At 40.9% G+C, this 27,022-nt stretch overlaps 1 protein-coding gene across 6 annotated transcripts in view; it reads right to left on the bottom strand.

The window, feature by feature from the left end:
- The window catches only part of CCDC141 (coiled-coil domain containing 141), a 225,859-nt gene extending 199,639 nt beyond the window's left edge, over nt 1-26,220 (bottom strand). For all 6 annotated transcript variants that reach the window (XM_033944939.1, XM_033944944.1, XM_033944945.1 and 3 more), the window contains exons 1-3: nt 25,982-26,220; nt 24,780-25,018; nt 3,292-3,414 (exon numbers count right to left, since the gene is read on the bottom strand). In XM_033944939.1, the coding sequence (XP_033800830.1) occupies nt 3,292-3,414; nt 24,780-24,884 (228 nt within the window). In that variant the 5' untranslated portion in view covers nt 24,885-25,018; nt 25,982-26,220. The remainder of the gene's footprint in view (nt 1-3,291; nt 3,415-24,779; nt 25,019-25,981) is intronic.
- Nucleotides 26,221-27,022: the final 802 nt, after the last annotated feature.

The following is a 27,022-nucleotide window of genomic DNA, read 5'->3' as shown; positions in this document are numbered from 1 at the left end:
GATTGACTGTGGCGTGTGGTGTTGAATAAATTTTTAACTAGATTGAACAATTCATGAGTGTTAATTCCTTTTGAGCTTGTGTTGGATGTGTATATTTTGGATGAGTAGAATTTTTTCCTTTTTTCTTTTATCAGTTGTTTATATTCCTTTATGTTTGCTCTCCAATTGTTCCTGTCAGATTTTTCACCTGATTTGTTCCAGATCCTTTCTAGTCGTCGTGTTGATTGTTTCATTTTTTGTAGTTCGGAGTCGAACCAGTTGTTATATTTATTTGAGCGGTTTGTTCTGTTTTGTTTGGGAGCTATTTTGTCTAAGATGGTTGTGCTTGTTTTTGACCACTGTTCCCAGAATTCGCCTTCTTCATTCATCTCCTCGCACGCTTCATAGTGGGCCCAGTATTCCTCTGGGTTAATGTGGCCCCTTGTAAGATGTTCTTTTTTTTTTTATCCTTGGGTGCGTTTTTTTTTTCTTTAGGTTGGTTCCAGTTTAGATTAAAGTAATAGGTGTAGTGGTCGGACCAGATGTCGTGGTTCCAGATGCCGTTTGATATGGAAATAGTGAGATTTAGGATTTCTTTTGAGGACATGGCTACCAAATCTAGCTGGTGGCCTTTTTCATGGGTTTGTGTGGATGAAGGTAGAAAGAAGTTGAGTGAGGATAGGAAGTTTTTAAAATCTTTTGTGTCGGGATTTTCCTCTTTTTCTAAATGTAGGTTTGTGTCTCCTGCTATTATATTGTAAGACAGAGTGATTGAGTTGTGTAGGATGAATTCATATAATTCTTCCCTGGCTTTTGACCAGCATTTTGGCGGTACATAAAATAGAATACAGGAGAGGTACTCTTCTAGGTCCTTATTGCTAATTTTGCATGCTAGTGTTTCTAGTTGATTAGTTTTCTTGGAATCAACTAATTCAAGTTCGAGTTCTTCCTTGAGGATGACTGCTAGTCCTCCCCCTCTTCGGTCTTCACGGTTTAGCATGTGAATTTTGTAGTTATCTGGTATTAGGTCATTTAGTATTGGATCCTCTTCTGATAGTAACCATGTTTCTGTTAGAAAGAGGCAGGCTATCTTTTTGTAGGCGATCCAGTCTTTGATTAAGAAGGCTTTGTTCCTTACTGATCTAGTATTGAGGTAGGCGCAGGGAATGGAGGTGGTTGTGGTGAGTGTGGTGGGTGTATTGGTTTTGATGAGTTTTATCTCCCTTGGTCTTTTTTTGAGGGTACGGTAAGGTTTATTCTTATTTGTGATTATTTTAATATGATTTACTCTTTCTTCCTGCTGGTTAGTTAGGAGCCTAATTGGTGTGTCAAGTTCGTGGGCGGAGTGTAGCTTTGGATAGAGTGATATTACTTTTTTCACATTGTTGCATAGTAAGTATATCAATAGGATTGATAAGAGCTTCATGATTGCTGGTTTTGGAATCCTTCTAGTCTTGACTTATGTTGGTTTTCTGTCTATGCAGGCTTTCTATCTTTATCAATCAATACTCTTGCAAAGGATTGCGAATAAATTGTTATAGGACTGCGGCGGATTTGTCTGGGTTAATAGTCGGTGCTGGGCGGGGGGAGGAGCGGGGGTCCTGCGCTCCTTACCTTGTTGGGGTCAGCGGATGATCTGGTGGAGCGGTCTTTAGGGTGAAGTATTCCACGCAAGAGCTCCCCTCCGGTGTTCCCTTCAGGTGCTCCTCTCAGGTGCTACACGAAGGCGCTCACAAAGGCACAGTCTCCTTTGTCGTGCGCCTTTGTCGGCGCGCCGAACGGCGGTGCGCCGTTGGCGCTGGATCTTTGCAATATGGTGGTGTCCTCCTGCGGGATCGGGGGGGCGGAGCAGGGCTCCCACGCCGGCCCGGTCGTGCAGTTAGTGAAGGTGCTGGCGCTGGATCTTTGCAATATGGTGGTGGTGTCCTCCTGCGGGATCGGGGGGGGCGGAGCAGGGCTCCCACGCCGGCCCGGTCGTGCAGTTAGTGAAGGTGCTTGCGCTGGATCTTTGCAATATGGTGGTGGTGTCCTCCTGCGGGATCGGGGGGGCGGAGCAGGGCTCCCACGCCGGCCCGGTCGTGCAGTTAGTGAAGGTGCTGGCGCTGGATCTTTGCAATATGGTGGTGGTGTCCTCCTGCGAGATCGGGGGGGCAGAGCAGGGCTCCCACGCCGGCCCGGTCGTGCAGTTAGTGAAGGTGCTGGCGCTGGATCTTTGCAATATGGTGGTGGTGTCCTCCTGTGGGATCGGGGGGGCGGAGCAGGGCTCCCACGCCGGCCCGGTCGTGCAGTTAGTGAAGGTGCTGGCGCTGGATCTTTGCAATATGGTGGTGTCCTCCTACGGGATCGGGGGGGCGGAGCAGGGCTCCCACGCCGGCCCGGTCGTGCAGTTAGTGAAGGTGCTGGCGCTGGATCTTTGCAATATGGTGGTGGTGTCCTCCTGCGGGATCGGGGGGGCGGAGCAGGGCTCCCACGCCGGCCCGGTTGTGCAGTTAGTGAAGGTGCTGGCGCTGGATCTTTGCAATATGGTGGTGGTGTCCTCCTGCGGGATCGGGGGGGCGGAGCAGGGCTCCCACGCCGGCCCGGTCGTGCAGTTAGAGGGGGGTATATGAAAGGATGCAAATGACTGATATTACTGAATAGAAGTCTGGACAAAAGTGGTAGTATTTTCCCGTAAGGTCCCATGACCCTATTTTTAAATATCAGAACAATTTATTGACTAGTCCCTATAGATATGTATAAGTTGTGATTTTTAATTACACATTCATGCCAGTTGGTATTCAAACCTCCCTTCTATAATAGTTTGTGAGGCCTACTAGTTAAATATATTGCTATAACTAGTTTTGATCTAGTGAAAATCAGAGTTAACAGATAAAAATTAATTACATTCCATTGGTCATTTGGTGTCATACTTTGCTATGGTTAAACAGAATGAATTCAGATGTTAAACACTACTGCTTCTGTTAGTAGACAGAAAGCCTTCTGCGGTAGAATTTTAGCTGATCTATTTATAATGAATGAAGGAAAAAAATGTTTATTTCACAAACACCAGAAAAAATATGACTCATTCCCACTTCTGAGCCTCTGTAATTCTTCACTGACAGGCTGCTGCTAGACGTGTTTCTACCTGGTTTTTAGGTTATGCTGTTTCAATAAAAAAAACAAACCCACAGACTCAGGGAAAATACACCTACTTCTGAACAGGTGTTCAGATACTGCTTCAACAGAACTGTAATAAAGTCAGTGATTTTTACATGCTATAAATTCATTACTTACTGTAGACATACCTTCCTGTTTTCATAGCATTCAGCTTACCTTAAGTTTGCCAAGTAGGAGTTCATGGTCTTGAAGCAGTTTTTTTGTTTCATCTTGATTGCTGCCGATTTCTAGTAAGTTTGGAATTGATTCAGCCAAATGAAGTTCCACCCACTTTCCACACTAAAACATAAAATTGAGTAAAACAAAGAGGCATTAAAGTCTCAACCAAACAGCAAGAAAGCTGTGTTTTTATTAAATACATACCATTTTGAACAAACTGCTGTGCAGTCAAATTAATGAGCTTGAATGTTTTCTAAACTTAGTTTAGTTCTTTCAGTGGGGAGGGGGAGAAAAATGGGGAGTTCATGCAGGTTAGTGCGAGATCAAAGGGATTTATATGTTTAGCAGCAGCCACTAGAAGGGTAATTTTATAACAGGGCACCTATATGTGAATGCCAAACAGAAACCTACAATAGTTGTAGCCTAAGTCCAATTTGAACATATGGCGCTGGATGTCCAAAGTTGGCAGTAAGAAAATGCACATTTTCGAAAGGCAAACCACCATAAGTCTAGAAATATATATTTTTTGAAAATCCTCTATCTGGATGTCCAGGCCATTGGGACACCCAGACCGTCAGGATATCTATCTTTATACCACATTTTCGAACAAAATTTTATCCAAGTCCCAAACACCCAGAACAAGACCATTTGGATGTGGGAGGGGCCAGTTCTGTAATGGACTGGCCAATCAGACATGCCAGCAGAGCAGTGGGGCACCTTAGAAGGCACTACTGTGAACTTTACAAAAAGGGTATCAGATAAACATCTCACCAGAACTTCCTTATAGGTTATAGTGAGCCCCCCAAAATCCACTACACATACATGTCTACAACCCCAATAGCCCTTATGGCTACAGGTGTCACCTATATGGCAGTAGAGTAGGATTTTTTTTGGGGGGGTTGGTGGGCTCACATTTTCCACCATAAATGTAGTGGTTAGAGTGGCTTATAGGCTTGGGTCTTCTCTATGGTTCACTAGCCCACCCACCACACTACTTAAGACACCTGTATGCAGATCTACTAGGCTTCCCCATACCAGATGCTACTGTTTTAGAGCCAGGTATGAACCTTTTTGTTCTCTTTTGTGTGGTAGAAGGGGGTCAGTGAGCACTGGAAGAGTGTGGGGAACCTTGATATGTGCAACAGTCATCGGGTCAATTTGGGCACCTTTGTGGTACTTAGACCCTTCTAAAACAGGTCTAGTTCCAAATGTATAAGTTCTGTTCAGGAAATGTCCATTCTCAAAAGGTACATCTAAAAATTTTTTTCCCAAAAATTGTCTATCTGGATATCCAGGTGGTTGATTGTCCAGACTGCCAGCTTATCCATCTTTATACCACATTCTCGACCTAAAATTTTTTTTTGTCCAAGTTACAAATGTCCAGAATAAGACCATTTGGACATGGGAGGGGCCAGCATGGTAATGAACTGGCCTCCCAGACATGGCAACAGAACAGCTGGGCACCTTACAGGGCTCTGCTATGAACTTCACAAAAAGGGTGCCACATACACATCTCATAGGTTATGGTGAGCCCCCCAAAACCCACTATACCCACCTGTCTACAACCCCAATAGCCTTTATGGCTGCGGGTGCCACCTATATGGCAGTACAGGGTTTTAGTGTGGTTTGGTGGGCTCACATTTTCTGCCATGAATGTAGTATTTAGAGTGGCTTATGGGCCTGTGTCCTTCTCTCTAAGGTTCGCTAGCTCTCCCCCCAGACTACTTCAGACACGTCTGTGCATCTCTACTAGGTTTTCCTATTGCAGGTGCTGATGTTCTGGAGGCAGGTGTGTACTTTTTTATTCTGAACCTTATGGGGATGTGAAGAGGTCAGTGAACACTGGGAGAGTGTGTGTGGGTCTTTACTTTGTTTCTTCAGTGGTCTTTACCTTGTCTCTGCAGTTGTCTTTACTTTGGATACTTTTGGGGCACTTATATCTGTCTTTACATCGTCTAACTCACAACGTATAAGTTTCATCTAGGAAGTCTTGTAAAACATTTGATTAATCCTGCAAGATGACTAAGTCTAGATCGGCAGGATTCAGAGGCCTAAAATGTCCCTGGATATGTCCAGAAATTCAGTTTGATTGTCAGCAATTGGATGACCTGTCTTTTAGGTCGTCCAAGTACTGACTTGGGTGGGTTTTTAAATTATATGCCCCATAGTATGGTAAAAGATAGCATGGCAAATATTGTCTGACAAAATTGGCAAACCAAAGTTAACAAAGAATGGTAAAAATATAATATGACAAAACATGGCATGGTCAGACATAGGATGAGGCATATCAGCATATGAGACTCAGGTCAGTGGTCAAAAGGTCCAAGGAATTAGGATTGGTACATTCTCTTAGAGAGTCAGGGGAAGAGGTGAGTTTTATTGCCTTCCTGAAGATCAATAGACCTTCTAATGCGTGTAGGTAGTTTGTTCCAGAGGTGCAGTAGGTAGTGTGAGTAAGATCTTTTTCAGCTTTTCTCATGGCAGAGGGTGTATCCCAAGGGCACACATAATCGCTTTTCTTCTTGCAAGCGAAGCAGTTGGTACGGGGTATACGGCAGAAGTTTGGAGGCCATATAGGCTGGTGCCAAGTCATAGAAGAGTTGTAGGCCAATACCGGGCCTTTGAATATACATTGTTTGTCAATCGGCAGCCAGTGGGCAGCACGCAATGCCGGGGTGATCAGGTCTCGTATTCGGAGATTCTTCAGGAGTCAGATGGCGGCATTTTGCATTTGTTGTAGTTGATAGAGGTACTTTGCAGTGAGCCCATTTAGGAGCGCTTTTCAGTAGTCGATGCTCAGATTTACACCAGCTTGAAAGCAGCTGTAAATGTACTCACATATAAATTCATGTGTAAATCATGATTCTACCTTCGATTCACCCAGACTCCAATTCACCTACGCCAATGTCATCTATGCTTGTTCTTGTCATTGCGCATACTTGTATTCTTGATATTTAATAAAGTTCAACTGAAGAGTACCACCTGCTGTTCCACAGCTTCCAATCTGTTCACCCATCTTGGCTACTAATTGTTTAGTGGTAAAAATAGAATCTTACGTATTCTCTTTTACCCTACTGTCTCCCAATGGTCAGAAAAGTAGAATAGTAAAGACTCCTCTTCACTTTATATATAAGTTGAAAGCGTATTTTTATATGACCATTTTGGGGATTTGTGAGCATGGTATTAAATGGTGCCTGTTTGAATGAGTTTGCACACTGCTATTTTTAAAATAAAAAATTTTTTTTTAAAATTAGTATTAAATTTTCGCTCCTTTTTTTTAATTTCAAGAATTAATGATCCTATAATCCCTGATGCAGCTTTTCAGTGAAACACTGACTGCTGTAGCTGGAACTATTGTTGGATTATGAATTTTCTACTATCTGCTGTAGCATGGATACATTTAAAAGATTTTGAATGTGTTTGCTTTGAAAGGTTTTCTTAGCCGATGAGATGATTGCAGTGTATTTCAATTATGTTTTCTGCCTAAGGTTCTGAGGCTTCTTCATTCCAAAAATTATTTATGAAGTTTATAGTGGGGATTGTTTGACCTTTCCGCTGCTTTCGACGTTGTCCACCATGATATTCTTGTTTACCAACTCTCTGAGATAGGCATTAACTCCACAGTGCTAGACTGGTTCTCAAAATTCCTCCGCTCTAGTTCTTACACTGTCAACATGAATGGCACCTCATCCTCCCCCTGGAAACCAAACTGTGGAGTCCCGCAAGGCTTTCTCCTATCTCCTATTCTTTTCAACATCTTTATATCCTCCCTCAAACTCCTCCATCTATCCCCCCTTGAAACAATTTACACTTATGCTGATGACATCCTCATCCTCCTCGAGACCGATTTGAACCTCACCAACCTGTCTAAAAACATATCCTCTTGCATAATGAGCCTACAATCCTGGGCCCACACTGTGCAAATGAAACTGAACGAGTCCAAAACAAGACTTCTTTGGCTCGGCCCAAAACTACACCAACTATCTACCTCCATCCCACTACTCTCTGGCTCCACTCTGCAGCTTGAGTTCTCGAGCAATGTTCTGGGCATCATCATTGATTCCACATTGTCCTTCAATGACCACCTCCAAACCTTGGCAAAAAAATGCTTTTTCAGCCTTCATATGCTGAGGAAAGTTAGATCCTGCTTCCATCAAAACCATTTTACCCTCCTTGTCCAATCCATCATCCTTTCCAGATTAGACTACTGCAACTCTATCTACTTAAGCCTAACTAAGAAAAACATTCATAGACTTCAGCGGATTCAGAATGCCGCAGCCAAGCTCATCTTCGCTAAAAGTAAATTTGACCATGTCTCTCCGCTCCTGTCCAAACTTCACTGGCTTCCGATAAACGCCAGGGTCCACTTTAAATGTGCCTGTCTAGCTTTCAAGATCCTACACGGTATCCTTCCTCCCTTTATCCCTATTTCTTGAAATTCTTCAAACCCTAATACCACCAGACCCTCCCACAAATTAAAACTATCCTTCCCCTCGCTAAAAGGCATTTCCCATACAGGAAAGCTAGGGACCTCCCTCCCCTTCAAAATCATTGAGCTCTGGAACAACCTTACCTCCCCTCTTCGGAACTTGAGCTCTCTCCAAGTTTTCCACAAACATTTGAAAACCTGGCTTTTCTCAAAAATGTAAGCCTCTCTCCAACTTTGGTATCCCAAGTCCTCAAAAACTCTTCATATCTGGCATCCCAAGTCCTCTAAATATTCTTCATACTTTGACCTCTAACCCTTTATTGTAGTTCCTTCCTATTTCATCTCCTGTAAACCGTGCCGAGCTCTACGAATGTGGAGAAGATGCGGTATACAAACCTAAGGATTAGATTAGATTAGATTTAATTATTTCCTATAATAAATGCAACTCCCTAATATTATTTGTCCTGTTTGTCTATCTTGCAAAGACTGTAAGCTCTGTAGTACATGGCCTTCTCGTGTGTGTACAGCGCAGTGTTCTTCTAGTAGCAGTATTATGATAAGTATGACAAGTAGTAGTAGTAGTATCTGAAAATCTTATTTTTTGGTGATGGTCACATCAGCATACAGTAGTATCTCTCAAATCTTTTTCATTCTGGCACACTGAACAGAGCAAAAGCTTTTTCAATGGCGAAACTAAAGTACCATATTTTTCGCTTCATAAGACACACCTGATCATAAGACGCACCCTAGATTTAGAGGAGGAAAACAAGAAAAAAAATTCTGAACCAATTTCTCCCTGCCCGGCTCTGCACCCAACCCCACACTCCTTGCCAGACTCTGCACCCTGTCCCCCCTCCCTGCCAGGCTCTGTACCCTGTTCCCCTCTGCTGGTCTAGTGGTAGGCCAGGACAGGGCTCAGTTCAGGCCAGGACAGGGCATAGGGCAGGCAGGGACAGGGCAAAGGGCAGGCAGGCCTAGTAGCCTAGTGTCAGGCAGGCTGGCAGGTCCCGTACCCCCCAGTACCCCCATACCCCCCAGTACCTTAAATCATCCCCCATGCCCCCCACATAGTTCCCCAGTACCTTAAATCATCCCCATACCCATTTAAACACCCCCATATCTTTTAAATCATACCCCATACCCTTTTAAACATCCCCCAGTACCTTTTATGCAAATACAGAACACACACAAGTGATAATGTAAAGTATGCAGCACCAAGGTTCAAATAGTGCCTAATACAAGTTTTCATTAACCTAGAAAAACCCATCCTCAAGTACCAATCCACCTTTCAGACAGACAAAAGGACAGGCCCAAACCCCTAGAATCCAAGTCCCCCCCAATCCCACCCTCCATTGTGTGGCTGCCAAAGAATCCAAAAAATTAAGTCAGATAGAATACACAAATAAGAGATACACAAAGAATGAAAAAGCTAGATAGTGTGCATGATCCCCCAAAGTGCCCCAGCTCAGAAAAAAAAACAACAAACCAACCAACAACCATCAGGGGCATTTAAAAATAACATCCCGTACCTTTTAAAATCCCTCTTGTCCTTGCTAGACGGCTCTCATACTCAGGTCAGGAGCACGGATGGGAAGAGCAAGCGTTACCTGTTCCTGCTTGGGCCCGCTTTGCTTTCCAAATGGCTGGCGTCAGTCCTCACGAGTCCTGTGAGAAATGACGCCACCATTCAGAAAGCAGTGGCAGGCCCAAGCGGGAGCAGGTAACGCTTGCTCTTCCCATCCGTGCTCCTGACCTGAGTATGAGAGCTGTCTAGCGAGGACAAGAGGGATTTTAAAAGGTATGGGGTGTTATTTTTAAATGCCCCTGATGGTTGTTGGTTGTTTTTTTTGTTTTTGTTTTTTTTCTGAGCTGGGTGACCTGAGTACGAAAGCCATCTAGCGAGGGAGAGATACCGCTGGACCACCAGGGTGTTTAAAAAAGGTACCGACGATGGCGGTGGTGCTTGGGGGATGGTTTGAAAAGGTGCGGCGGTGCTGCTGGGGGGGGGGTTTGAAAAGCTGCGGCTATGGTGCTGAGAGGGAGGGTTTTTTAAATTTAAATATAACAATTCTAATACATACAGTATTCTAAAGCAATATGAGTGCACATCAAGGAAGAGAAAGAGGTCATTCTTGAACATACATACATAACCAACAAATAAAAGAAAAATAAAAAAGCCTGTATATCTCTATTTTAAGTTTTAGTTAGAACACCCCTTTCCCTATCTATCAGGAATCTTTCCAACTGATCAGATTCAAAAAAGGCATATGACATATTTGAAAAAGTAATCATACATTTAGCAGGAAATTTTAAGAAAAAAGTTGCTCCCAATGACAATGCACAAGATTTGTATTGAAGAAATTGTTTCCGCCTAAACTGGGTAGCTCTACAAACGTCTGGAAACATTTGCAGTTTCTGCCCACAAAAGAGGACATTTTTTTTCAAGAAATAATTTTTCAACACCATAGGGAGGGGTTTGAAAAGGTGCAGCGGTGGTGCTGAGAGGCAGGGGGTGGGGGGTTAAAAAGGTACAGCAGCGGTGATGAGAAGTGGAGGGGAGGGGTGTTTTGAAAAGGTGTGGAAGCGGGAGGGTGTTTTACAATGCTAAAGGGGAGGGTGTACAAATTTTGTATCTTTGCTACATAAGACGCACCGAGATTTCCACCCAGGGTGATTCTGTACACTCAGCCAAAGTCATTTTATAAAGGGAGATTTAGAATTCCACTTAATCAGTGAATCATCCTTTCAACATTTTTGCATGCGCCCACAATATTGAACATGCTATCCAGACTTTGCATACATGCCTTGCTGTTCAACCTAGTTCAGACCAAAGCCTTTAAAAAATTCACCCAGATTTTTGTTTCTTTTGATCCCAATAAATCTCAGAGTGTATTTTCCTTGCTTAAGCCCATAACAATATAATAATTAGCTGCTAATTGGTGTTAACGACCAATAATTGGCTATAAGTGGAATTGGCACTAATAACAATTACGCAAATAATTGACCTTAGTTGTGATTCTGCACATTTTGAATTTAAAATTAGAGTTGCATTTTGATTACAATTTTTAATTGTGAATAATTGCACAATTAAAAAAAAAAAAAAATCATGATTAACACACAAGTAAAGGTATTTTTTTTATTTTCTAATGCAGCTCCTTGTGACTCTGGGTAAGTCACTTAACTCTCTATTACCCCAGGTACAAAATAAGTACTGTTTTGACTGTAGCAACAGAAAGGTGGTATATCAAATTCCATCACCCTTCCTTTTCATAAAGGACTGATAAACTCCTTCCCACCCCCAGATCACTACTTCATTCATAGATTCTACTGGTGGCCCCTCCAGTTCTGCTCACGGATCACTGCCCTCTCTGAACTACTGAATCACTGATTAACCCCAAAAAGTCCTTAACTGAGATGGTTCATAGAAATAAGGCTCACTGTTTGTATTAACAACTCATTGACTCAGATAACAAGCTGAAATCTTGCCCCATGGATATTTACTTGACTCAAAAGAAGAATTTTTTAACGAATATTCTGTACACAACAAGACAGGTCAAGAAATAATCAAATTCTCTCAACCAGAAGAGAAAGCACAGGTGATCTCAAATATGGCCAAATTAGTACTCCCTCATCCTATATAATAAAAGGCTAGCCACGCATGCACACTCCTATTTGCGTGCTTCCGTGATCAGTAGGTCTGTGGTCGCAGGAGTGCGCATGCGCGCTTATACGTCACCAGCCGCTGATCGCCTCCAGAAGCCAGGACTGCAGCTAGCCGCCAATCTCCGTTCCTCCAGCGGGGTGGGGGGGAGGGTCTGGGAGGAGAGGGATCGTGGCCGCTCAGTACCCCCACCGAGGAGCCCAGCAACTTTCCGCTGCCCGGGAACCGAGTCCTTTGCCGCCTCCCCCTTCCCTTCCCGCGGGCCCGACTGGCGATTTAAGCAGCGTGTGCAGTAGTCTTCACACGCTGCTTCGGGCCCTTCTACTGCCCTGATTTGCTCTGCCGTGTCTCTGATGATGTCATCAGGGACGTGCCAGAGTAAATCAGGCCAGTAGAAGGACCCGAAGCAGCGTGTGAAGACTGCTGCACACGCTGCTTGAATCGCCATGTGTAGTCGGGCCCGAGGGAAGGAAAGGGGGGGCGGCAAAGGACTCGGGACTGCGTTTGTAGTCGGGACCGCGGGAAGGGAAAGGGGGGTAGAGGAAGCGCTAATGCTGCTGCACAGGGAACTGGTGTGGGGGGAGGGAAATGGAGGGAGAGGGAATGCTGCTTCGGACAGACAGACAGAGGGAGGGAGACAGAAAAGAAGAAAGATACAGGGGCAGGGAGATACACAGAAAGACAGACAGACAAAGGGAGACAGAGACAGACAGAAAGAAAGACAGCGGGAGTCGCATCAGGAGGGGTGCGGGATGCGGCAGAGGGAACTTTTCCAATGGGTGCAACTGGGCGGCTGTCGGGAACCTCTGATCAGGGGCAGTGCAAGGTAAGTGTATCATAGGGATAAGAAGGAGGAGGGTGGGAGAAAAAGGAAGGGATGCCTACTGTTGGACAGGGGGAGAAGAAAAGAGGTGCTGCTGGACAGAGGGGAGGTAAAATAAAGGGAGAAAGGCTGCTGCTGCATAAGGAGAGCAGCGAAGGGGTGGTGGTGGACACAGGCGAGGTAAAAGGAAGGGAGAATGGACAGGGGGAGCAGGCAAGGGGTGGTAATGGACAGCCAAGGAAAAAGAAAGACAGAAAGAAAGAAAGCGGCTAAGGAGAGAGAGAAAGAAATAAAGACAGACACACACACATATATTCTAGCACCCGTTAATGTAACGGGCTATAAGACTAGTTTTGAATAAAAATAAAAGAAACAACTAAAGTTACTCTATAGGCAATCTCATCTTGTGATTTCTCTAACACAGCAGTTATAGTCTTACTATTAGCTGAAACATCTGAATCAACAACCACTGATTGAGGATAATTTTTTTGAAGAGGGAGTAAACCCGACTCTAGATAAAGATTTATTACAAAAACTTAGGAAAGGCATGCTTAATTTCAAAAGTCTCAAATTTAAAGCACAAGCACCATAATCTAAATTCCTAATCGTACACATGACATAAACAACAGTTTATCTTGCTAAACCTTAATCTGTGAAACAAAGTCCTCCAAATCTGATGTTGTCTTTTCCTGAGCAAACAAACACCCGTTTAGCTGCTTAACCAAACCAGAGTCAGCCGAGATACAAACTATGCATAGCTTATGTAATGATTTAACTGCTGAAACAAAAACAAGAAGCGACTGCTCTCCATATAGACTCAAGTGGGATCTCAGATGGCCTTACTTAGGGCTCCTTTTACAAAGGTGTTTTAGCGTTTTTAGCGCATGCACCAGATTAGCGCGCGCTAGCCGAAAAACTACTGCCTGCTCAATAATAATAATAATAATAATATTTTATTTTGTATACCGCCATACCCAGGGAGTTCAAGGCGGTTCACAACAGGTAGAAGAATTACATACAGTGCGATTCGAAAAAAGGAAGAACATAACAAGGCAATCGTGGGGACGAACTCGTTTACATAGACGATTTAGGAGGGGGAAGGGCTAAATACGGGATACATACAGTGTGCTGCAGTAGGATACAATACGGGATACATACAGAGTGCTGCAGTAGGATACAATAGAGTTTAAGAGAGGAAATTAGATAAGAGCATATTAGTTGGAAACAGGGGGGGGGGCAACCAACTTGGAGGGGGGGTGGGAAAGTAAGGGGGGGAGAGGGGAGAGGAGGGTTTAGATGGGGGAAGGGGGGGCTAAGGGATAGGTCTGTTGCAAAGGAGGGGTTTCATCAGTTTTTTAAGGTGGAGAGGGGGTAACGTTACGGCGTTAGGGATTTGGTCCGTTAAAAAGTAGAGTTTTGAGCTTTTTTCTGAAGGGGAGGTATGAATAGCTGTCAAGTATGATTTGGGCGAGCCATGAGTTTAGTTTGGCCGCTTGGAAAGAGAAAGTTCGTTCGAGGAATCTTTTAAGGTGACACGATTTCAGTGAGGGAAAAGCGAATAGAGTTGTTCTGCGGGGGCTCTTCTTATTATAGTTCAGGTTGAAGTGGGGGTAAAGATAGGCTGGTGACATACCAGAAACGGTTTTGTAGCAGATGCAAGAGAACTTAAATAGGACTCTGGATTCGAATGGCAGCCAGTGCAGCTTGTGGTAGAAAGGGGATATGTGATCCCATTTCTTCAGGCCAAAGATAAGGCGGATGGCGGTATTTTGGACCAGTCTCAGCTTTCTGGTGATTTTCTTGAAGGCGCCTAGATAAATGATGTTACAGTAGTCCAGGACACTAAGAATGGAAGATTGGACCAGCAGACGAAAGGAGGCGTCATCAAAGTATTTTTTAATGGTGCGGAGTTTCCAGAGCACCGAGATGCTTTTCTTAAATACTAGGTCGGTGTGTTTCTCCAGTGTGAGATGCTTGTCTAAAGTGACACCTAGTATTTTTAGTGATTGCTCAATAGAATAGTCAAGACCATTGATGTGTATCGTGGTTTCCTTAATTTTGTCATTTGGGGATGCTAAGAAGAGTTTGGTTTTTTCTGGGTTTAGCTTTAGTCTAAACGCTGACATCCAAAGTTCGATCTGATTTAGGGTGAAAGATAGCGAATTTAGAAACTCTGAGGTAAAGTAAGAGAGCGGAATGATTATTGTGATGTCGTCTGCGTAGATGAAAAATTTGAGCTTTAAGCTTTGTAGGAGATTTCCTAGGGAGACAAGGTAGATGTTAAATAGGGTGGGGGATAGGGGGGAGCCTTGTGGGACTCCACAGGGGTTGTCCCAGCTGTAGGAGGTAGTATCATCTTTGAACACTTTGTAGGTTCTTGTTGAAAGAAATCCATGGAACCAATTGAGAACGTGACCTGAGATTCCAATAGAAGTCAGACAGTCTAGTAGAGTGGTGTGGTCAACCAAGTCAAATGCGCTACTTAGATCGAGTTGCAGTATTAGAGCACAAGAGCCTTGGCTGAATAGTTGATGCAGGTAATCAAGGGGCGGTAGCGGCTAGTGCACGCAGCATTTTAGCGTGCGCTATTCCACACGTTAAGGCCCTATCGCGCCTTCGGAAAAGGAGCCTTTAGTGTTGCAATTTGGTTACTCATGACATCCTAGCCAAATATATGTCACTGACCACCAGTTACAGAGAGATCAAGGTCTCAGTTAACTCAGATGCTCCTCCAAGGTCAAGCATTCAGGAGACCGCAGATTAAGCAACATTTCAATCTCCATATCAGGATTCATCTCTAACCCCAAATTTTGCACCTACCAATACTGGAAGGGGTTTTGTGAAAGTTATAATCAGTTTGCTACAGTACTGAGGTCCCCAAAGCTTCCCTTATGCTTAGGAATTCAAGATAACAATTTAAAATAAGCAAAAATCAAAGCGCTTCATTCATGAGTGTCCTATCTGAATGCCATCTTGGCCACTCTCCCACACCCAGGGTCTTAAGTGATTGTGCTAAAGGAATCAGTACCATTAATAGCAAACATGCATGGAAGTCACACAGGTTCCTTATTGTGTGAAAAAAAAGCATAGGTTTTGACGTCTCTGGATTAAGCTTCAATTTATGAAGCAGAAACCAATTAGCAACCTGATTGACTGAGGTTATATTATTGATAAAATTATATTATAAGGATCCATAGGGTCGAAAATTCCCAATAGATGTCATCTGCATAAAAAATGGTGTAAATTAAGAGACTATATCAAAGTAGATAGTGGTGAAAAGAAGTGATGGAAGAATAGATCCCTGGGGAGCACCACATGTGAGGATAAATTGTTCCAAGTCAGTATTCATCCAGTGAATCACAAATTTTATTTTTGAAAGATAAGAAAACCATTGGAGAGCAATACTGGAAAATGCTCATGTTCTGGAGTCTATGGGGCAACAATGAATGGTCAATTAAAAGCTGCTGAAAGATCAAATGAAAGCAAAAGAATGTGCTTATTTTGCTCAATATGTGTGTATATGCTTATGCAGTTTCTATGTTATGGCAGAGATTGAATCTTGATGGAAGTGGTTGTAAAACAGTTCATTCAACATAATTAATTAGTTGTTCTGCCACAGTAATTTCAATACGTTTGGAGACAAAAGGTAAGTTGGATATTGAGCAGTAGTTAGAAAGCAAAGATATGTTTGTTGTGGATTCTTTAAGTCAAGGGTAAACATAGGCAATTTCCCAAAGGTCCAGAACTGTCTCCCCTCTATTCAAACTAACAGATACCATAAAATAAAGAAATGGTGTCAGAACGGGACCAAACTGTTTCAATATGTTAGACAGGCATTGATCATAAGGGCTGTTGTAAATTTCATGTTGTAAAAAGTTTTGCTTATTAAGTAAAAGTTGGAGAATTAAAAGATGGCAATGAAATATGAATCAGGTAATACTTAGATGAGGTCTCACAAGTTATATCAATAATGTCTTATGATATTGTTTGCCATAGAAAAACCTCTTTCTAGTTCAGATGAGAGAAGTCTATGGCATAGTCATCTGTGGCTGGGGGCAGTGGCGTACCTAGCATAAGTGACACCCAGGGCCCATCAATTTTTGACAACCCCCCCATCTATATGAAAAATATGATTTTTAGTAACAATCCACATATCACACAAGAGTGTACTTAGGAAAAGTCAGCATCTTAAACACTGCAGTGAGCACTAGACCACCAACACATACATTGTAAAACTAAACAATGCAGATCCTGCACAGTCAACTGATCCTGTACAGTCGATGCTATCAGAAAGCCATGTCCCTTTCATACAAACAGACAGATACACCCTCACCCAATATGGAATAATCGCCAACTAAAAATAGAAATATGTAGACAAAAGTTAAACTGAACCGCCAAGAAACCAGACCCTGCATACAATGCAACACCACAACATCACAAAACCAGTAATACATGTCTTCTAATACTGTGCAAAATATAAAGACAGTAGATGTAAATTTGAAAAAACTGATACATAACAATCACCACTTTACAAATTAACAAATAAAAATAAAACAAATAATGAGAAATAAGAAAATACCATTTTATTGGACTAATCCCCGTAAGCTCGGTCCCCATCCCCGCAAACCACCTAATTCCATCCACACAAGCCTTGAATTGTTTTATATTGAACTTATTATATTAAAGTATAAAAAGAAACAATATTCTGTACAATTGTCAATTTATAAATCAGCATCTTCTCCCCACTCTCTCTTCCCCATTTCCCTTTATCGTCCTCAGCCCACTCTCTCTCCACTTTCCTTCAGCGCACGCACATAAAAACAAGCAAGTAATTTTATATCATTTTCATTCTGTTCATTCATAGAAATTAAAGTCTAAATAATGCCAGTCACATAACAAAACATGATTTTACAAAAATAATTCCCTGCACAGTCAAGCCTGCAAGGATTACTAGATGTCTTTCAGCAGCTTCCCTCCCTCCCTCCCCTCCCTTATATTTGTGGCTAAGTCAAAATGATCTACCAACAATAAAAATTTAAAAACACAAAGCATACTGTACGCAGAGAAAATGTTAATTATCATTTATATTCCACGGGTTTTCAAAGAGGTCAAGGCAGATGACTTTATGCAATGTCACCTCAGTAACAGCTATACAAAAATAGACAAATATACCCCCTCCCTTTTTACTAAATCGCGATAGCATTTTTTAGCGCAGGGAGCTGTGCTGAATGCCCCATACTGCTCTCAATGCTCATAGGCTCCCTGCACTAAAAACTGCTATTGCGGTTTAGTAAAAGGGGGGCCATAGTGCAAAATATAGACAGCATATATAAATTCTCAAAATGGACACATTTTGATCACTAAATTGAAAATAAAATCATTTTTCCTACCTTTGTTTGGTAATTTCATCAGTCTCTGGTTGCACTTTATTCTTCTGATTGTGCATCCAATATTTCTTCCCTTCTTTCAGCCTCCTATATGCTTCCTCTCCTCCAGACCTCATTCCCTCCCCCATCTTTTTCTTTGTTTCATTCTGTCCTCTTCTTTATTTCTCTCTCCATGCCCCCTTTCTTTCTCTGTCTGTCTTTCTCTCTCTCTCCGTGACCCATTTCTTTCTTTCTTTCACCCTACCCCCTTCTTTCTCTATGTCTGTCTTCCTCTCTCTCTCTCCACATGCCCCATTTTTTTTCTTTCTTTCTTTGTTTCACCCTGCCCCCTTTCTTTCTTTCTGGCTCCCTGTCTCCACCACCCTTTCTTTCTTTCTCCCTGCCCTCCCTCATGCCACCGCCATTGGGAAACATGCTGCTGCCACCGCCACTGGGGAAAGGCTGCCACTGGCCATCGGAAACAGGCCGGCGCCGAGTTCGCCCCGCTTCTCTTCCCCCACGGGCCGACCAACTCTCACTGCCTGATGTCAATTCTAACGCCAGAGAGGACATACCGGGCCATCCAGGCAGCGATTGGCTGGCCCAGAACGTCCTCTCTGACGTCAGAATTGACGTCGGACGGCTAGAGTTGATAGGCTCACAGGGAAGAGAAGCAGGGAGGGAGAACTCGGCGCCGGCTTGTTTCTGATGATGGCAGTGGCAGCCTTTCCCCGGCGGCAGCCTATTCCCCGGTGAGTGGCCAGCTGTGCACCCCCTTGGGCCGTGTAAACGGGACGTACCGCCCCCCATCCCCCCCCTTGGTACGCCATAAAATAAGTACTGAAGATCCTCTGAATTACCGCCCTATCGCAAATATTCCTTTTCTAGCAAAAATCACAGAAAAAGTAATTTTTAATCAAATATCAGAATTTGTCGAATCTACAAATGTTCTACACCCCAACCAAACTGGCTTTAGAAAAAATCACAGCACAGAATACTCATTAATAGGTCTCACTACCAACATTATACATAATCTCGATCACCACAAATCCGTCATCTTATTTTCTCTTGATTTCTCCGCTGCATTTGACACCATTGATCATTCTCTCTTACTAGACAGACTTCAATCAATTGGTATCAATGACATAGCCTTACAATGGTTCAATTCTTTCTTATCAGAACGGTCTTCCAGTGTCCAATTCAATGACACTAAATCTACACCATACTCACCTAGCTTTGGAATTCCTCAGGGTTCAATTCTTTCCCCCTTACTCTTCAACATCTTTCTCTCACCTTTACTTAGTCTTAGCCAGTCTATAGGCTTCTCCGCATATGCTTATGCGGACGACATACAATTATTACATCCATGTAATCTAGAAAACCCAATTGAAATAGCTCAAGTCAACCAAAAATTAGTCAAAATTAAAGAATGGCTCACCTATAATAAACTCGCTCTTAATATTCCAAAAACAAAGGTCCTCCTTTTTCCTTCAAAACAGGGAATACAATTATCTTCTCCTTTCTTAATAGATGATATAATAATTGAAACAGTGACTTCACTTAAAATTTTAGGTGTAATCATAGATGATAAGTTTACTTATCAAGAACATGTTAATAACATTGTTAAATGCTGTTTTTATCGTCTTCGTTTAATCCGTTCAATGACAAAATATTTAGAACCACAATCCTTAAATATTCTAATGCACTCTCTTGTTATAACAAAACTAGATTACTGCAACTCTCTTCTACAAAATATCACTCAAAAAGAAAAAAAACGTTTACAAATTATACAGAACATAGCAATTAAAATAATCCATAATGGTAAAAAATATGACCACGTAACACCTCTGCTAATCAAATCACATTGGCTGCCCATAAATAACCGAATAACTTATTTTCAAAACACTAAATACTAATGAACCACAATTTATAGACCGTTTGTTAATCCCCCATTCTTCAAATCGTTCTTTACGTTCTGAAACCCAAGAATTATTAATGGTTCCCTCTTTAAAAATAGTAGGGACAAAATGCCACGATATTTTCTCTGTAGTGGCTCCTCTTACTTGGAACTCTCTTCCTTTATATATCAGAAAAAATAAGAATTTAAATCAATTTAAAACTAACTTAAAATCATTTCTTTTTAAAATCTCTTTTGACCTCTAAATTCACTTCATTGCTAATTTCTATCTTAGAACTTTCAATCCCTTCCTAATGTTTCCTCCCTCCCCTTTCAGACCTCTCTTTCTCCCTTTTCAGGGAAAATATTTTTGTAACTTTAAGCCCTCATGTTCATTCCATATGTGTCATAGTTTGTTAATATTGTTTTGTGTGTCCAATTCCTTTTAGTTAAAGTAATACTAAGATACTGTTATTTTACCCCTTTAATGTTCAATAATATATAATTTAACAATGTTTGTTATATTTTGTTAATCGCTTAGTTTGTAATAAGCGATACATCAAATAAAATTAAACTTGAAACTTGAAACTTGTAATGGATTTTAGAATATAGGTAGTCCCCAGGTTAAGAACAAGTTCCATTTTTTAAACTGTTCTTGAGTTGGATTTGTATGTACTAGAGGAGTTCCATCCCTTATATCATCTTGGTTGCTCTTCTTTAATCCTCTTCTAGTTTTGCTATATCTTTCTTGAGATAAGGTGACCAGAATTGAACACAGTACTCCAGGTGAGGTTGTACCATGGAGTGATGCAGAGGCATTTAGAACATTCTTAGGGCCAATAAACAAACAACATTAACATCCAAAAAGCATCCTAAATCAGCACTTGGACATCATAATTGCCAGAACATCCAAGTGTCGATAATCAAAATCGTCTTTTTGTACATCTAGCAAGATATTCCAGCCTCTGTATGTTCAGAGCATGAGATGGGCTTGGTGGAGTAGTGTTATAAGCCACTCTACCTACTATATTTATGGTGGAAAATGTGCACCCCCCAAACCCTATTCTACTGCCATATAGATGCCACCTGCATCTATACCCACTATACTCACCTGTAGACAGGTGCGTACAGTGGCTTTTGGGGGTGTTTTGGGAGGGGGGGTTCACCATAATCTATAAGGGCGTTCTGGTGAGATGTTTTCTAGCATCGTTTTTCTGAAGGTCACAGCAGTGCCTTTTAAGGTGCTCTGTTGACATGTCTGGGTGGCCAGTCCCTCCAATGCCCAAATGGCCTTATTCTAGCCATTTGTGACTTGGACAAAATTTTGTTTGTAAATGTGGTATAAAGATAGACGTCCTGACTGTATGGGCATCTCATTGGCCTGGAAGTCCAGATAGAAGATTTTCAAAAACAAAAATATTTCTAGACTTATGGTGGTTTGCTTTTCAAAAATAGACATTTTATTACTACTGATTTTGGATATCCTGTGCCATACGTCCAAATCAGACAGCCATATGATTTGAAAAATGCTCCTCATAGTCTTGTTTAACTATCTCTTTTTTTAATAATTCCTAGCATCTTGTTTGCTTTTTTGGCTACCGCCACACTTTGGACTAAAGGTTTCATCGCATTGTCTACAATGACACTCAGATCTTTTTCTTGGGTGCTAACCCCTAAGGTGGATCCTAGCATTTGGTAACTATGATTTGGGCTATTCTTCCCTATATGCATCACTTTGCATTTGTCCACATTAAATTTTATGTGAGTTTCAAGTTTCAAGTTTAATGGTTTTTTTGATTAATCACTTAATCATATTTCTAAGCGATGAACAATTTAAAATTACAATTAATGGGAAACAATACAATACAAAACTATATATAATGACATTAGGGATTAAAAGTTTAACTTAACAAACTCATATACACAAGGAAAGAGGGGAGGTGAAATACAAAATCAATATAGAAAAGTAGAACAAAAAGGGAAAAGTACAAAAAGGGAAACAAATAAAAGATATAATATGATACAGTAAAAATAATTTGACCTATGGACTGTTTAGTTAATTACCAAAGGCATCTCTAAAAAGAAATGTTTTTAAATTACTTTTGAATTTCTCTAGATTCTGCTCTTCCCTTAAATAAATTGGAAGGGCATTCCAAGTCTGAGGTGCGGTAACAGAGAAAATAAATTGCCGTCTAGTATTAATAACCTTAAGAGACGGAATCGTTAGTAAATTCTGTTCGTTGGATCTCAGAGTTCTATTTGGAGAATAAGGAATTAATAATTTATATATAAATGCTGGGGTTTTATTAAGGAGAGATTTGAAAGTGAGTATGCATAGTTTGTATGTTATCCGGTGGGTAACTGGAAGCCAGTGCGCATTTTTTAGAAGGGGTGTTACATGATCAAATTTCCTAGTTTTAGTTATAAGCTTAATGGAAGCATTTTGTATGATTTGTAGACGTTTTATTTCATTTAAAGAGATTCCCTTAAAAAGAGCGTTACAGTAATAAATTTTAGAGATCACCAAGGAGTGAATAAGAATATTAAGTGATTTTGAACATAGAAATTTTGAAATTGATCGAATTTTTCGTAGTCTGTAAAAGGTTGTTTTAATAATGTTACTAATGTGATCATGAAAATTCAGTTTATCATCAAAGATCACCCCTAAAATTTTTATATTGCTAACTAATTGCAGGGGGACATTTTTTATAGAAATGGGAGCGACAAGGGAAGAACTGTCTTTCCAGGGGAAAAGCATCACATTATTTTTTTTAATGTTAAGTGCCAATCTGTTTGAGTCCAGCCAATGGTAAACTTGATCAAGTTTCTCACTGATCACTATGATATCAGAAGTTTTATTAGCGTCCAATGGATGTAAAAGCTGGATATCGTCAGCGTAGGCAAAGACTTGGAAACCCACAGATTGGCATAAGGTCATTAGAGGGGCAAGAAAGATATTGAATAATAAAGGGGAAAGAATAGACCCTTGAGGGACACCATATGTAGTCTGTGAGGATTTAGATATTGAATCTTTAAAAAAAACAGTAGAGGTACGATCTGTAAAATATGATACAAACCAAGAAAGAACTTGGTCTGTAATACCAATGGATTGAAGTCTATTAAGTAGAAGTTGGTGGTCGATCGTATCAAAGGCTGCAGAAAGATCAATAGAGATTAACAGAATTGATTGATGGTGATCTAGAAAATATTGGATAGAGGTAGTCATACCAATCAAAGAATGTTCAGTGCTATGGTGATGCCCAGTTTTCCCATTTCCTAAGGTCTGCGTGCAATGTTTTCACAATCCACATGCATTTTGATAACTTTGAACAGTTTAGTGTCATCTGCAAATTTAATCACCTCACTCGTTCCAATTTCAAGATCATTTGTAAATAAGTTAAATAGCAATGGTCCCAGTACAGCGGCACTTCACTATTTACCCTACATCTATGAGAGCATGTAGTTTTCATGTGGGCATAAACATGGGTGGCATCTGAACAAAGCATGGGCATGGCATATTTATAGAATATTGGTGTCTTTATGTAAGTGCACTGTTATAGAATTACCCTTATGACCCTTATTTTACAAGCCCTATTCATCTATGATATGTGCATAAACTGGCACTTAAATATTTTTGCACAAACATCTAAGTTCTCATTTTACAAAAGCCAGAATATGCACATATCAAACCCAAGTGCTTTCAAGGGGCATGTCTTGGGCAGGAAAAGAGCATGGCAAGTTCATAGGCATTTATTCCTCATTTCAGAAGGGAACTAAACCTCTACATCCTAAAAGATCAACTGGGCACCTATATGTGAAGGCCAAACAGGTGCTGAACCTGCTAATAAGCAAATTTAAGATTTGAAAAACAGCTGCTCTTGAACAGCACTCCACTGAAGGATTTGGGGGCAGGGATTGCTCCCTTAATCCTCCAGTGGTGTTTGTCTCCCCTCTCTCCGAAATGCCAAACTAGCAAAAGAAGCCATTTACTGTGACAGCATCTAGATTGCAAAGATAACTGGTTATGGGTCGGCTCATGACCAGGTTAAACGTTGGTTTTGAACCAATCAATTGCTAAACCTTTATTGTTCTAAAATTGATGTTTATGTTGCATGCAGCCAGTACATAAATGACCATTTCTCCTGTAGGTTAGAACAGGCTCTATGTTGACACATTCTTTTCTAGAGTACTGGTGAAACTTGAGATTCATTGACCTACACACTTCAGTTCCTATTTCTTTGACCTGCCTAAAATGGGGCTGCACGTGCAGTTTCTATGCTTGAATTTCTCTTTACACCGTGATACTTCATCTAGATTATTTTTTAAAAGAACATTGAAAATTATTTTTTATTTTATTTCAAAAATGTATATTCCGCATATCCAACAACTCTATCGCGTATTATAGAAAAACATCCCGAATCATGAACATACAGGTAACAAATTGTGAGCTTACACTAATTACAAATGAAAAACTTAAAACCACATAGCATCACATAAAATAAATATCCCAGCAGCATGGCAAATTCCCACCCTCCCATATTTTGATTGAGAAATAACTCTTGGCAATTCACTCACTGCTATAAGTAAGCAGAAAAAGAATAGTTTTAAGTTCCTTCCTAAAGCATAACACAGAAGAGGCCTAAGTTCCAAAGGAAGCTTATTCTAACAAATAGGGCCCTGCACAGAAAACATCATCTTGCGGTAATTCGAAAGCTTCACTGCAGACAAGAAAGGCACATCAAGACAACACTTATCTTTTGAGCGTAAACTCCATGCCGTCTGATAAATGTGTAACAACAAACATACTACTTTAGGACTAGCATCGTTCAGTAATTTAAATATCAAACCAAAAATTGAAAACTATAATTAGACCTACTTTGGTAACTGCAAACCATGGGCCCCTTTTACAAAGCCGTGATAGTAATGCTGCCGTGATAAATGGATGGAAGCCCATTCATTTCCTGTTAGCTTTAGTGCATTTACCATGGTAGCATCGCTACCGCAGCTTTGTAAAAGGGGCCCTATTATACATTTCCATTCAAAAGTTAACAAATAGCATTAAGAAATCTGATATTCTAGTAGTATTTGGCTCAATTAAGTTTGCATTACAATGAGAAAAGCATCTGATATATATATATTTTTTAATTTAGTAAGAGCTCTTCTAAATGCAGGCTAGCTATCTAATTTCTTCAGGCTGTACTGCATATTATATAATTGCTGTCTGATAATATAGTATTATTTGTAACACCCTGAGCAGGCATTCTACTAATTGCACACAGCAGGGTTGTTAATAATGACACAAAGCTTACCTTAAGTATAGATACAACAATTCGGGAGTCCCCAGCCTGAACAGCAACTGAACTAACCGTGGTGGTTGCAGAAAGCTGGTCGGAGGAATCACCTTCATAGGACATGGTGGTTTAGGATCCAGCCTTATACATTAAGGCAGCTCCAGTGCACTTGGCTATCTCTGCTGCTCGCTTCAGAAGGCATTAAACAGAGTTACTTAGACTCATTCAGGGGAAAAGCTCAGCTCACACTGATTACACTGCCAAAAGAAAAGAACATGAGGATAAAAATAGAGAAGCCCATTGAGTTTATCATTCTTCAGAGAGCCAGAGTGAGAGTTGACACACCCCTAGTTGGTAGCACTAAGCTCCCTGTTCTTTTCTACCATTATCTGAAGTGTGGAGCCTGACTTTAGCTCTGTGAACATCAGCTGACGCTGGATAAGCAAATGGAAAAATAAACTTCTTTCAAAATAACTAAATTCACTTTCCACATTGAAACCATTACAGACAGATCCCAGGATAGGATATTTCAGAATTTTAAAATATACAATTGCAGCTCGTTATGCATGAAACATACTCAAAGCTTGATTATCCCCTCCCCATTTAAATTACTCATGAAGATATCCCTATTATGTTTACTAAATAAACAAAAGAATATATCAAGTTTTTAAGAAAGAATATTCAACTTTTGATAATAAAATGATAAGGGGAAAGGGATTGAGACTTGTATACCACCTTTATGTAATTATACAACCACACTCAAAGCGGTTTACAATCAAGTACTTCAAGACATTTTCTCTATCTGGCCCAGTGAGCTCACAATCTGTCTAATGTACCTGGAACAGTGAAGGATTAAGTGACTTGCTCAAGGTCAGAGGGAGCAGTGCAGGGTTTGAACTCACAACCTCAGGGTGCTGAGGCTGTAGCTCTAAACATTGTGCCACTACTGATTCCTCATAGTTTATTACAACTCAATATACCGCTACATACAACAGTTTGAAGCAGTTTACAATAAAATACCACAAAGGAAAATAGTTACAAGTTTATGATGGGATAGCAAATTAAACTAAAGAAGAAATAAATCAAAAAGGCAGAGAACAAAGCAAGAATCTCTCCAGGATCCCCGCAGAGCTAAGCTGGGGGCCAAGGCTCTAGTCCCAAAAACAATTTGTATTACATGAACTTTACACAGAGATTTTGATTTTTATGTTGTTTCTCACCATTGAGATTCCTCAGTTTTACTGTTTCTGATGGAAAGCTGTTATGTTGTGCTGAAATCCAATGTGTCTTTCTTTTCTGTATCATATAAGGACATGAGATCTATCAAGCTCATTGTTCAAGTGTCCTCATGGTAGCATATTATTTTTTATTGTGGATAACCTCTCAGTGTTTCGCTCTGCAAAGGAAAACTACGGTACTTGCAGTTTGATATTATGGTCCAGGACTTAGGACCTCTAAAAGTATCCATGCATTTGTTCCTTAACTGGATACTCAGAGCATGCCACAAGTCTATGGTATCAGGCAGCAGCTGTTTGACTCCTGGCACAAGAACAGCTGAGAAAGGGACACTGGAATTAAAGGCATAGGTCTCTAGTACAACCCAAACAGCAGAAAAGCCTCTGGTTGAACAGCTTATTGGCATCTGTTGTAAGATCTTAAAATAAAGGGGCAAATCTCCATTCAGTAATTGGTGGCCTGAGAATATTTGGTTTTCCTTGAAAGCAGTTTTAGAATCTGCAATACAATATCAAGAAGGGGGGAGGGAGAGGAGAAGCAATTCATGTTGCTAAAAATATAATTGAAAATGGAAATATGTCTAGTAGAGAATAGCAATGAAGTGTATCCTACACGGATTCATAAGGATTGTAGAGGCTGCACAAGTCCTAAAATACAGTGCATACCAGGTTGGTTAATATTTTCATTTGTATTTTTATCACCTTCCCATTTCAGTTTATCCACCATTGTAGTATGAACTGTTTGTACTGACTTGAGTTTGTTTCATCATTTTAGTGACACTTGTATTAAGAACATAAGAACAACCTTACTGGGTCAGACCAATGGTCCATCTAGCCCAGTACCAAGTCTTCTCAGAGGCCAATCCAAGTCACAAGTACCTGGCAAAACCCCAAATAGAAGCAGCATTCCATGCCACCAACCCAGGGCAAGCACTGGCAATTCCATGGCAATATCCACTATTTTATAACTGTTATATTTTTTATTTTTTTTTAAGAACCAATTGCATTTGGAACGGGTTTCAGCAA

The sequence above is a fragment of the Geotrypetes seraphini genome, chromosome 5 (genome assembly GCF_902459505.1).
Source record: "Geotrypetes seraphini chromosome 5, aGeoSer1.1, whole genome shotgun sequence".
In the NCBI taxonomy this organism is placed as follows: Eukaryota; Metazoa; Chordata; class Amphibia; order Gymnophiona; family Dermophiidae; genus Geotrypetes; species Geotrypetes seraphini.
Note: the sequence above shows the minus strand (reverse complement) of the source record. Positions and strands in the feature narration are given on the sequence as shown.